Source organism: Lynx rufus, unplaced genomic scaffold, assembly GCF_022079265.1.
Source record: "Lynx rufus isolate CCGP_SWC_20201006 ecotype Redwood Valley unplaced genomic scaffold, mLynRuf1.p SCAF_15, whole genome shotgun sequence".
Taxonomy (NCBI): Eukaryota; Metazoa; Chordata; class Mammalia; order Carnivora; family Felidae; genus Lynx; species Lynx rufus.
The window spans coordinates 22,316,415-22,329,821 of record NW_025814829.1 but is presented as its reverse complement, the minus strand read 5'-3'; the positions used below and the strand labels follow the sequence as shown (position 1 = coordinate 22,329,821).

At 50.4% G+C, this 13,407-nt stretch overlaps 1 protein-coding gene across 1 annotated transcript; it reads right to left on the bottom strand.

Annotated features, from left to right (window-relative positions):
* Positions 1–499: 499 nt before the first annotated feature.
* On the bottom strand, positions 500–8,280 carry LOC124510016 (tubulin alpha-8 chain-like). Its single transcript, XM_047076674.1, is given in 5 exon segments — positions 500–894; positions 2,807–3,487; positions 4,975–5,123; positions 6,217–6,439; positions 8,080–8,280. Coding segments are annotated over 5 exon segments (1,548 nt in total). The 3' UTR covers positions 500–600.
* Between the last annotated feature and the right edge of the window lie 5,127 nt (positions 8,281–13,407).

Here is a 13,407-nt window from a genome sequence, read left to right as displayed (position 1 = left end):
ATATGGCATCGGGGTAGAGCCCTAAATTGTAAGATGGCTGCTGCAGAATGGCCTGTGAATTCATGTGGATTCAACCTCTACTGCCCTCTGTTGGCCATGAGGAGGGAGGAGGGGTTAAAACGCTGGATTCCTTCCTGGCATTGAGATGGAGACAGACGTTCTGCCCCAGAATGGCAGGGGGGACAGATAAACTTTCAGCAGCTTTCACCAGAACCTCTACAAGGCTTACCTTTCCTTGCGGTGGGCTGGGGATAAGGGGATACACAGGGAACCACCACATGAAGTCAAAGCACCACAGCACGGGTCCTGAGCCCCTGAACATTGTCAGGTGGTCTGATTGCACGGGACAGCACCATCGATCCTCCATTAGGTATTCCCCTGGCTGCAATCCCTAGAGGCAGAGGCCACCCTGGCCCTTAATTTAGAAGGGCAACAAGGCAGTTGGGAAAGTTAGTGAAGGCCCACAGCTGGGCAGAACTCCACATCACAGAGCTCCACATCACTTGAGACATTGATTGTATTTGTAGGGGGTTAGGGAAACAGTGGAACGAGAGACACAAAACCGGGGAGAGAGCCCAGGCGTTGCAGGTGCCGGGACCCCTAGAACTCCTCACTCTCGTCCTCGCCGTCCATAGACTCTGTTCCCACTTCTTCATAATCCTTCTCCAGGGCAGCCAGGTCTTCTCGGGCCTCAGAGAACTCTCCTTCCTCCATGCCCTCGCCCACGTACCAGTGCACAAATGCCCGTTTGGCATACATCAGGTCAAACTTGTGGTCGAGGCGGGCCCAGGCCTCGGCGATGGCCGTGGTGTTGCTCAGCATGCAGACTGCCCGCTGCACCTTGGCCAGGTCTCCCCCGGGCACCACGGTGGGCGGCTGGTAGTTAATGCCAACCTACGAAGAGACAGCAAGTAGTGTAAGCCCTGGGTTCTGTGTTCCCTGGAAGGGGTTCCCATAACTGGGAAAGGGGCCGGTCAACCGGCGTGTGACATTTGCCAGGCTGCAAGAAGCACAGGGATAACGGGACAAGTTAACTACCACCAGAAAACAAATCCAGAATGTGGACTTTCAAGATGGTAAGACTAGTCCCTTCAAAGTCACCATCAAGAAAAAGGGTGGATGTTTTACATTAAAAGATTTAAGGGGCGCCTGGGTGGCGCAGTCGGTTAAGCGTCCGACTTCAGCCAGGTCACGATCTCGCGGTCCGTGGGTTCGAGCCCCGCATCAGGCTCTGGGCTGATGGCTCGGAGCCTGGAGCCTGTTTCCGATTCTGTGTCTCCCTCTTTCTCTGCCCCTCCCCCGTTCATGCTCTGTCTCTCTCTGTCCCAAAAATAAATAAACGTTGAAAAAAAAAAAATTAAAAAAAAAAAAATAAAAGATTTAAGAGATGGGGGTGCCTGTGTGGCTCAATTGGTTAAGCGTCCAACTTCGGCTCAGGTCGTGATCTCACAGTTCGTGAGTTCGAGCCCTGCGTCGGGCTCGGTGCTGACAGCTCAGAGCCTGGAGCCTGCTTCGGATTCTGTGTTTCCCTTTCTCCCTGCCCCTTCCCTGCTTGTGCTCTGTCTCTCTCTCTCTCTCTCTCTCTCTCAAAAATAAACATTAAAAATAAAAAAAGACTTAAGAGACAAATATAATGCCTAATCCTTGATTATACCCTGACTTTGAAACACTGACTATAGAGCACATTTGTGGAAATTGGGAAAGTTTGAATACTGACTAGGTATTCTTACTTTAGAGAAGTGTTATTAATTTTGTTAGACACAAAACAAACTTGTGTGTAATACCTATGAGTTTATATGGATCAGCAAAGCAAAAATAAAGGAAACCTAGCAGAGTCAGATGTTGAATCTAGGTAGTGGGTATATGATTGTTAACTAATCTCTCCACTTTCCTATAGTTTAGAAAATAGTTTAAAAAAATAGAAAACCTTGGGAAAATCTACTTTAGACATTGCTCTATTCAGAACGTATAAATACATTTCATATTCAGTGTTTGGAAAAAAAAAAAAAAAAGGTCAGCTTCCCCCTTAATGCCTCTAATGAGAGCAAGCTTACTATTTCCTGAAGGCGGTCTACTCTTCCTCTGAGTAGCTAAAGCTTTCCTAATATGGAGCTGGGAGAATCCGCCTCCCAGACTTCCTACCCCTGGTTTCTAGTTCTGAGCTACAGGACAGCTCTTCAAAACTAGCAAGCAGCTATTATCTTTATGACCAGGAGTCCCTGCCTCGCCTCCAGTTGTGGTCACGTCTGCAACAGTGCAAGGAAGCTGTGTGTTTTTCTTAAATGCCTCAGCTGCCACCTTTAATCTTTCCAAGCGCACACTGGAACAAAACCCATAAAACTTAAAACTAGGTCGTATGCCCAGTACCCTCTGGGAATGTAGACTGACGAAAGAACGGGGCATATAAACAGATTCTTCCTCATTACTCCTCAAGAGATTGCATTCATAGACTTCTGACCCACGTCTTGCCCATTATCTGAATGGTAGGCTTTTCTGCGCTTCCAAAAGCACTCCCTTCCGAGGAGACGGATTCTGGGGGTATGTCCCTGGCACATGTGAACGACGGGTTCCCTGACCTGACTGGCAAACCTAGGGAGTGCCTATCTGCCAGGCTAAGAGACACGAAACCTACTTTTCCCTTTGTGAGGGCAAGCTTTCAAGTCAAATAAAAAAGTCGTGATTTGCCCGATTCTCCCCATCCCTAGCACTTCTGTTTCCATGCTCTGGGGCTCTCTAGGAACCTCCCCTCTAGCAGGTACGCAGGCAGCATGCGAATCCCTCCTCCCCTGCTTCATTCCCGGCTTGCCTTGAAACCCGTGGGACACCAGTCCACAAACTGGATGGTGCGCTTGGTCTTGATCGTGGCAATAGCGGCGTTCACATCCTTGGGCACCACTTCTCCACGGTAGAGCATGCAGCAGGCCATGTATTTGCCGTGGCGAGGGTCACACTTGACCATCTGATTGGAGGGTTCAAAGCAGGCGTTGGTGATCTCTGCCACGGACAGCTGCTCGTGGTAGGCCTTCTCGGCTGAGACAATGGGGGAGTAGGTCACCAGGGGAAAGTGGATGCGGGGGTAGGGCACCAGGTTGGTCTGGAACTCTGTGAGGTCCACGTTGAGGGCACCATCGAAGCGCAGGGAGGCAGTGATGGAGGACACAATCTGGCCGATGAGCCGGTTGAGGTTGGTGTAGGTGGGGCGCTCGATGTCCAGGTTGCGGCGGCAGATGTCATAGATGGCCTCGTTGTCCACCATGAAGGCACAGTCTGAGTGCTCCAGGGTAGTGTGCGTGGTTAAAATAGAGTTGTAGGGTTCTACAACCGCTGTGGACACTTGGGGGGCGGGGTAGATGGCAAATTCCAACTTGGACTTCTTGCCATAGTCAACAGAAAGCCGCTCCATCAACAGGGAAGTGAAGCCTGAGCCAGTGCCACCCCCAAAGCTATGGAAGATCAGGAACCCCTGAAGCCCGGTGCACTGGTCTGTCTAGGGTAGGAGAGAACACTGTTAGGGTACAGACGGCCTATCACCCGCCCCCCCGCCTCTTCTGACAACGCTCTTCTGTCTGCAAGGCTACTGTGATGCAACTACAACAGTATTCACTTCTATATTTAGAAGGAAAAAAAAAAACTTTGAAGCATAACTTGTACTTAAGTGTATACATTTTATTGCACGTACAGTGAATGGCTTGACAAGTGTGTATACCTATATTACCAAACTAATCAAGATATAGAAATTTCCATGACTCCAGAAAGTTCTCTCATGCTCTTTTGCTTTGCCTCTGGAGAGGTGAGAAGAGAATACCTACAAGGGGTTTGGAGTTCTAGGGGACAGATGACCCAGAAGGACACTGCTGTGTGCATGTGGTGGCAAGTGAGGGGAGGGGGGAGGGGAGGCTCAGGTAGGACATAGGACTTGTAGTCGGAGAGCTGGGCCCTCTCAGCTCAGTAGCTCTGCCACCTGGCTGCAGGAGAGTGGGAGTTGGGGGCAGGCAGTGGTGGTATCCTGTTGAACATATAGGTTCCCAGGCCCCTCACTTCCGAGTGGAACCCGGGAACCTGTAGGTTTAACAAGTACACATGGTAACTTCTGATACAGCTGGGCCTTGGACTAGAAGAGCATCAATCTATACCGGACACATGGGTATCATAGTATAAAAAAACTCTATTTATTTGCAATATATATGTCTATCAACTCATTACGTAGTACACCTGAAACTAATGCTATGCCAATTACCTCTCAATAAAAATACATTAAAAGCAGGCTTTATGCAAACTGGTAACAAAAAACACCCCCCCCCCCCCCGGAAAAACCCTTCTAGAAAATCCTAAGCCTAGGGGGTACTTTGCGTTAGAAAGCATGGAATCCCATTCCTCAAGTCAATGGAAGTCCTCAGTCTCGACTAGGGAGCAGCAGAGAGTATGTCTGAACAATCCCTCTAGAGGACCGGTGCCAAAGTGCTGGCTCCTAGTTGGCCTCACTCCTGGTTCTCAGTGCCTCAGGCAAGGGATGAGGTAAACTGGGAAGCGGTTAAAAACTAACCAGTAAGCAGGAGTCTCTCCCAGGCATAAAAGTACTGTTTAGGAATCTAAGAACAAGCCGGGCTGCCAAGGCAGCTTCCTCCTACCTGCTGGGGCTACAGAGGGATCAAAGCTCAAAGAAGGCTTGGATTGGACAATTAGACCTGGCATAGCGAGGCACCAGCAGGCCGGAAGCCCGAGTCCACAGACTCAGGGTAGAACAGGTTATTCGGGCTGCTAGCCCTAGATCCACACCCAGGATACACAGCTCCCCCTAGGGGAAGCCAAGGAGACAGACAAGCGGAAGGAGCCGTAAGGACACGTGGGGTTCCTGTCAGAGCCACAGGCCTGTGGTTTCCGTTTCTTCCGCACACGGCAGGCCTCCCAGGCCAGGAAGGGAGGGTAAAGACACATTGATCTCCTGCAGGTGCCAAGGGCACCTGGTCCGCTCACCAGTTTTCGGATTCGCTCCAGCACAAGATCGATGATCTCCTTCCCCACAGTGTAGTGGCCTCGGGCATAGTTGTTGGCAGCATCCTCCTTGCCAGATATCAGCTGCTCAGGGTGGAAGAGCTGCCTATAAATGCCAGTTCTTACCCCATCTTGAGGGGAAGAAAGAGGGCAAAGGTAAGAGATGCTGGTCTCATCCCCCACAAGGACACAGGCGCTAGGACCTAGGCTGCTAAGCTCCCCTGGGTGTAACCGCAAGACGGAGCATGAACAGCAAACAGCCTTCCAGAGACCCACTTGCAAAGTCCTTACCTGGGCCTGTGAGGGGGTAGGTCAGGGCGCCTTTAATAGTCCCTGCCCTCAGAGCCACTTGTACTTGCTGAGGAATCAGAGGATGTCTAAGAGAATCTCACCTTTTTTTTTTTTTTTTTAAAGATTTATTTATCTTGAGAGAGAGCATGCAGAGGGGCAGAGAGAGAGAGGGAGAGAGAGAATCCCAAGCAGGCTCTGTGCTGTCAGCATAGAGCCCCGCGGAGAGGCGGGGAATGGACAGGAGATCATGACCTGAGCTGAAATCAAGAGTGAGACGCTTAACCGACTGAGTCACCCTGGCGCCCCTCATTTGACTTTTGCTTGGGATAAGAACATAGACTAATGCAGAAAACCCAGTCCACCGTTTACCATCTACAAAGATGTCTTTAGAAAGATGGGGGGAGGGGGAAAGTTTTCAGGAATAGGAAACTGAGGAGATCCAGATGCAGAAAGGAAGCAGCAGAGAACGCCCTGGGAGCCAGCAACAGCCAAGTTCACATAGGTCCACATGCTATTAAGGGGCCCGGTTCAGTTAAAGTTTAGCAGGGGGCCATTAAGAATGTTCTCAGTGCCCAGTTCCTTAGGCAATATTATCCTCAAGAGTCTGTGGGTAGGAGAAAGGAAGTTTAAAGTTTCTGCTTTCATATCCACACTTTTCTGCAGTCTTCATTCCGGGTCTGGCCCCTGACTCAAACATCTGGCAGTCTCCGGGCAGAGAGGATTGACTGATATCCCCTCTCAGCACAGAAAGCCCCCAGGACCCCTCCTGAAGTCAGAGTCTAGACAAAAGCAACAGACTTCAGTGTTGTTCTTGGCAGGGCGTCGCCTGCATTTCAAGAGCTTTTCCCCCTAAGCAGAGCTCCCCACAGACTTTGGGGCTCGCAAAAAAAAACGTGGGCCAGAGGAGGGGAACCCCCCACAGCACCCACTCACCTATGACAGCAGGTTCCAGGTCCACAAAGACAGCCCGGGGCACGTGCTTGCCAGCCCCTGTCTCACTGAAGAAGGTGTTGAAGGAGTCATCACCGCTGCCCAGTGCCTTGTCGCTGGGCATGGTGCCATTGGGCTGGATGTTGTGCTCCAGGCAGTAGAGCTCCCAGCAGGCATTGCCCATCTGCACCCCGGCCTGGCCCACATGGATGGAGATACACTCGCGCTGTTGGGGGAAGCAGAGCAGTGGTGTGAATGGAGGAGGGAGGGTGGGGGGGGGGCTTGAAAAGGCCCTGGAAGCACCCTTTTATCTTTCCTCCCTGGAGCCCGAGGCCTGGTCTGAAACCCAAAAGACTAGGTTCCCTTTCCAGACCTCCCCACACTGGGAGCCAAACTACCTCATTTTCTTTTCATTTTCTGAGGGCTTGAGAACAAAGGCAGCTAAGCCTAGGTCTTCAGGGGCAGGAACTAGAAAAAACTGATGCCAAGCAGCCAAATCCCACTGACTAGTGCCTTGTGTGCCTGCTGGGGTGGCACAGGAAGGCCAGAGTCTCACACACCAAGATGGGCCCCCCCCAGGAGCCTCTAGCGCTGGACCCCTAGGAGGAGGGGTCTCCCCTGGTGGGGACTCTGGGTCCTCCACACCCTGAAGGTGCTGAAGAGTATCAGGTCTGTTGTGGATCAACTGAGGAAGTGGCTCTGGAGTTACAGCCAATTTGAAAGTTTACCCAGAAACTCCCCTTTTGGGGGGCTATACCCCGACTCTGGACACTTGTCCTTGCCCACTGCAGTACAGAGTCAATCCAGAGAAGTACTGCTCAACAGTCACGAAGGAGGCAGCTCACCCCACCTTTCAGCCCTCCTGAGATAACTCCTGCAAGGGACAGACTCTCCTGTCTTCTGGTCCTTCACCCCCAACCCTGAGTCTCTCTGTCTGAAAGGGCCACACGCTTCCCAGACGCGGAGGGGGTCTTCTAAGACAGTCGGCAATAGTGTGGCAATTTCACCAGTTGTCCTGCAAGACGGCCTCAGGGCCTTTACACTGCCCGGAACACAGGCGGGGATCAAGATACCTGTGAGGCCCTGGGGTCTGTGTTCACACCCCGAGCTCCTCGATGTAACTGAGGGACTTCAGGGGCTTGGGCACCAGAAGCTCAGCAAAGGATTTTCCTCCTTAGGCACCAGAAGCTCACGGACACCCCCGGACAGGTCTGGGCCAAGGTCTGATTTCTGGCCGGAGTTGGGCCGCGCAAGACAAAGGCATTCAGGGAAACAGTTCAGAACTGGAGAAACCTGCTGGAGTTTGCAGGTCCGCCCAGGTCCGGCCTCCAGCGCGGGAGTGTGACTTCACAGGTGGGCGGGGACTGCAGCTGGGGGCGGGAGCCTCTTTGTCCCGGGCCGCAGCGGGAGAAACCCGGGCGGGTCCAGGTTCCTGACTCCGCAGCGCGCTGCACCGCGGGGCCGGGGTTGGGGGTCCCAGGCTGAGCTCAGCGCGGGACGAGCCCCGCCCGCGCCCCGCCGACCCCGTGCCCCGGCGCCACCTCTCTCCGGTCCACTGCTGGAGCGCGCACTTCTCCAGCTCGCATCCGCCTCTCCCGGGGAAGGGGGCGCAGAAAAGCAGCGCTTGGAAGCCGCGGGCGTCCCGGGCTTTCCGCAGAACCCCCACACCGTGGTCACCGTGAACCCCCGCCAAACTCTCCGAGAAGCCCCGCGCAGCCCCTCACACCCTGAGCTGCTTGGCGCCCCGGCCTCCCCTCTTTGCCGCACAGCCGGCCCCTACCGGGGACCCCCGGGCACCCCCAGCACGCTCTCCCGTGCAGTACCCCCTCACCGTGCACTCCGCGAGTGCCCCCAGCTCCCTCTCACCATGGTTGTTCCCGACAGGTGACGTTTGCGGAGGGTCGTTGACTGCGGACGCGTTACGAGTCTCCAGCAACACCACGAATCCCGGTGCGGGGCGGCTAGTGGGGGGCTTATATATCCCCGCCGAGCCGCCGGCCATGCCTCCCAGCGGCGCTCCCATTGGGCCGCGGCAGGACAGGGCCCCGATCCCTGCTAGTCTTTCATTGGGTCTTGTTCTCACCGGGGCCCGCCCCCCTCTCCGTTATTGGGCGGGAGCTTATGAAATATCCCCGCCACAGCCGGTCATTGGGCAGTTTGTAAAACCAAAGGGAGGGAAATCCTCGGTCGTCCGAGTCCTCCAGGTCTGCTCGACCCTCTCTTTCTCTATGGGGCGTGTGCTGGATCTGAGAGGTTGGAGCTCTGGAGCAATACCTTTATTCCGCTGTTGCCTTAGGTCTTTACACGGGGAACAGGGCGGACCTAGTTCGAAAAGTGCATAAACCTCGGACGGTGGCGCAGACTTGAGCTCAGCAACCGCTAGAGAAGGAAAGATGCTGTGATGAGAACCAGGTACGGGGAGGCTCTGAAGCGGGAGGAAATGCGGCTAGGGTGGGGGAGGGTTGGCCAGACAGGTGTGGGAGAGAACATTCCAGGCGCAGGTAATTGAAGTTTACTTCCCTTTGTGGCCAGCGCTCCAGGTCAGGTGACTCAGATTACCAAGAGAGCCACGGGTCCAGGCTGGCTATAGCAGATTGAGGAGGACTCGTGGGGGGAACATGGCAAAGCTAGGTGGGGCTTTGAATGTTACTCTGAAGAGTTTGCACATAATTCCCCTGGCTATGGGGCACCCTTGAGGATTATTGATCAGAGGGGTGATGTGATAAGCAGTATTTTAGGCAATACATAGATGTTACTGGTGTATTTCTTTTTTTCCTGGTGGTGGTTTCGTATGTTTCCCTGCTAAGGGGCATACACACAGTTTTTCCTCTCCCAAGCTGTTTCCTGGCTGTCTGAGATGGACGTTTTACTTCTAAATACCTGAGCAGAACAAATTAATCCATTTCCTAGTTTGGGAGGATTAACTGGCATTCGGTTTTATCAAGTGACTGGACTCCCCACAATGATTACCCTTAGTATTTGTTCAGCACATTCCAGAGGAACCCGAAGCATCTATCATCTCCTATTCTCACCTCCCACTGGAAAAGTGACTGCACCCAGATTATGCCAGTCAGACCAGGGGACTCGAATTGTTGCTTTAGGAAAATCTGTAGCTGTAATGACTTTCTGTTGCTAGAACCCAGAAAGACCCAAAGTTACTGTGTCACTCACCAGTGTGACATCAGATCAGCTGCCCCCTGGATTCCTGCACCTGTTTTTTCCACAAGACTCTGGACATGTCATTCAGTATCCTGAAATATTTTGAAACTAAATGCTTGTTTAGGTGGCTTGGTGGTTTAAATCCTGGGTGCAAAGGTTAACTTCAAACTCTGAAGAGTGTTCTTTGATCTCAACCCTTGTGTTTTATGAGGCTGCCAGCTTTAGAGTGGATGTCTCTTGTCAAGGGATACGGTGAGTGTGGGTGAACACTCAAATAAGTACTTTGAAAATCCTTGTATATACAAAGCTAAGGCATGATTATTCATTGTCACTGCCCCAAGCAAAACAAGTCAAATGTTACATCCCACTGAATGTGGGCATATCAGTGATGAAAATGAAGCTATCTGGGCATAAACTCAAAAAAGTGATAAATACCATCCCTTCCTTGCCTTGCTCTACTAGGAATTCATTTCACCAGCTGTTGTGTCTGCCAGTGAAAAATGCCCTTGGGCGCACCTGGGTGTCTCAGTCGGTTGGGTGGCTGACTTCAGCTCAGGTCATGATCTCATGGTTCGTGGGTTCGAGCTCCGGGTCTGGCTCTGTGCTGACAGCTCAGAGCCTGCACCCTGCTTCAGATTCTATCTCCGGCTCTCTCTGCCCCTCCCCCACTTATGCTCTGTCTCTAAAATAAATAAACATTAAAAATAAATAAATAAATAAATAAATAAATAAATAAATAAATGTCCTTGGAGGGGCACCTGGGTGGCTCAGTCAATTAAGTGTCTGACTCTTGATTTCCGCTCAGGTCATGATCTCATGGTCATGTGACTGAGCCCTGAGTCAGGTTCCTCGCTGAGCATGGAGCCTGCTTGCTCCCTCTCCCTCTCTCTCTGCCCCGCCCCCGATCGCATGGTCTCTTGCTCTAAATAAACACTTTTTTAATTTTTTTTTTTTCAGCGTTTATTTATTTTTGGGACAGAGAGAGACAGAGCATGAACGGGGGAGGGGCAGAGAGAGAGGGAGTCACAGAGTCGGAAACAGGCTCCAGGCTCTGAGCCATCAGCCCAGAGCCCGACGCGGGGCTCGAACTCACGGACGGCGAGATCGTGACCTGGCTGAAGTCGGACGCTTAACCGACTGCGCCACCCAGGCGCCCCAATAAACACTTTTTTAAATGTCCATTTCTTTACTGAATAAAGTGGACTCTAACCCAAATATAAATATATTTGAAACAGTGATCCTCAGTGTTAATTCTGGAAATCACACAAACCAACGTTTCCTGGCAATATGCTTCTTTACAGCGCACACATTAAAATTGGTCTCTTATAAGGTATTTGAATTTCTTTCATTTTAAATTTCTTTTTTTTTTTTTTAATTTATTTTTGAGAGAGAGACAGAGATGGAGAGCGAATGGGGGAGGAGCAAAGAGAGAGAGAGGGAGACACAGAATCTGAAGCAGGCTCCAGGCTTTGAGCTGTCAGCACAGAGCCCGATGCAAGGCTCGAACCCACAAACCGTGAGATCACGACGGGAGCTGAAGTCGGAAGCTTAACCGACTGAGCCACCCAGGCGCCCCTGAATTTATTTCTATTATCTAGATGGCTGCAAAGTTTAGATTCTTTTTCTAATTTTTTTGTCATCCTTTTCTCTATGTCACCCTGCTGATCTCAACTTTAGTGCCATTGCAGACACACCATTTGCACACAGTTCTTCAGGGATTTAAGCTATTCTAACGTTTGGAGGGAAAGGCTATGGTCGCTTCTAGGTTTCAAGCCATCTAAAGATGCTTGATAAGCCTGCATCTTTTCCCTATATGTACTCCCTCTGCCCTACCACGTAGAATCAAATGACAGTGAATTGAAAGGACAACTGCCGTCCGTCTGTGCAAGGGAGGGGCCGACAAGATGGAGAGGCTTTGTGGGAGCAAGAATGTCCTGTTCATGCAGTGGTGAAATCAGGGTAGACAGGAAGACACTAGGGCCATTCATTCTTGGGCTGGTGCCAATACTCTACAGGCAGTACCTGGCTTTCAAATGACTGAATTACTTAACAATTGATGGTCATGCTAGCAAAGTTGCTGAGGTTGGGTGCCTCCATGAGCTCAGTTTTTCCTCCCTATTATCTTGCCTCTTTGACTGGGGCAACAGCTCCCTAGGATGGAACCTCCATTTCCACCCAATCCCTATTTCACATCTCATCCCAGAAGCCATCCAGGACAAAGTGGGGAAGGGATAATGTATAAACCTACAGGAGTTGAGCACTCTCCCCTCACCTCCTTAGGACCATAAGTGTTCCTAGCCCACATTGTCTCCTCACTGTTCCCCCAGGTCACGGCTCATCCTGGCCCCCAACCTGAAAAAAAGACTGTCTGGGGTCACCAGGTCTGGAATTTGGAGCACCCCGATCTAATCATAGCAGAGGACTTGTTCATGACATCCCAAATTAGAACTGCTTATTGAAATACTATGCTTTGGGTATGCATAGTTTTGTGTCACAGGCTACAAACTACTCATCATGGATAACATTGTTTCTTTTTAAAAATTTTTAAATTTTATTATTTTTTATTTGAGAGAGAGAGCATGAGCTGCATGAGAGGGGCAGAGGGGGAGAATATCTTATACAGTCTCCATGCTCAACACGGAGCCCAATGCGGGTCTCGATCTCATGACTCTGGGGTCATGACTGGAGCTGAAATCAAGAGTTGGAAGGTCAAACTCAAGAAGCTCAAGCTCAACCGACTGGGCCTCCCCCAGGTGCCTGGATGACATTGTTTCTATATGAGGCAAAGTGAATTCTAAGTTTGAATAGATTTGAAGTGAATTTGGTGGACCCTTACCACTTAACCTTAAATTCTGACATTAAAAAAAAAATGTTTTCTTAACGTTTATTTATTTTTTGAGAGACAGAGACAGAGCATGAGCTGGGGACAGAGAGAGGGGGAGTCACAGATTCCGAAGCAAGCTCCAGGCTCCGAGCTTTCAGCACAGAGCCCGACGCGGGGCTCGAACTCATGAACCATGAGATCATGACCTGAGCCGAAGTCGGCTGCCTAACTGACTGAGCCACCCAGGTGCCCCATTAAATCCTGACATTTAGACACATATTCCAGGAATTTAATTCTCTAACTACTCTTGTGGTTAGAAAAGGATGACAAAAAATTAGAAAAAGAATCTAAACTTTGCAGCCATCTAGATAATACAAATAAATCCAAATACCTTACAAGAGAACCAATTTTATTTTTATTTTTATTTTTTTTAATTTTTATTTTTTTTTAACGTTTATTTATTTTTGAGACAGAGAGAGACAGAGCATGAACGGGGGAGGGTCAGAGAGAGGGAGACACAGAATCTGAAACAGGCTCCAGGCTCTGAGCTGTCAGCACAGAGCCCGACGCGGGGCTCGAACTCATGGACCGTGAGATCATGACCTGAGCCGAAGTCGGCCGCTTAACCGACTGAGCCACCCAGGCGCCCCCAAGAGAACCAATTTTAATTTGTGCGCGGGAAAGAAGCATATTGCCGAGAAAGGTTGGTTTGTGTAATTTCCACAAATAACACTGAAGATCACTATTTCAAATATATTTATATTTGGGTTAGAGTCCACTGTATTCAGTAAAGAAACCTTGGTCACAATGGACAGATTGGCACTGCTGAAGTTAACACCTTTATTGTCTTACTCCATGCAGACTTAGACGAGGTCATGACCACGTAGATGTACTTACTCTGTACACGATCCTGTATCACATGTGTTTTCACGGTCTTTGTCAAAAAGCCTTGGAAAAAAAGTGCAGCACCTAATTTGTAATCCACTGTTATTCACTGCATCAGAAATATAATTCACTCTAATCCCTCCATTAAAAAACATCTGCATGAACCACTTTAAATTAGTCCCGCTAAAATGATATAGCATTTAGTGGAGTTTATTTTAAATTTCCTTAACAAGCATTCATCAAACTATTAAAATGTGGCAGACATGGGGCCAGGCACCGAGGGTAGAATAGCAAATTGGATATTCCTGGTCCCTACACTTCTAGAA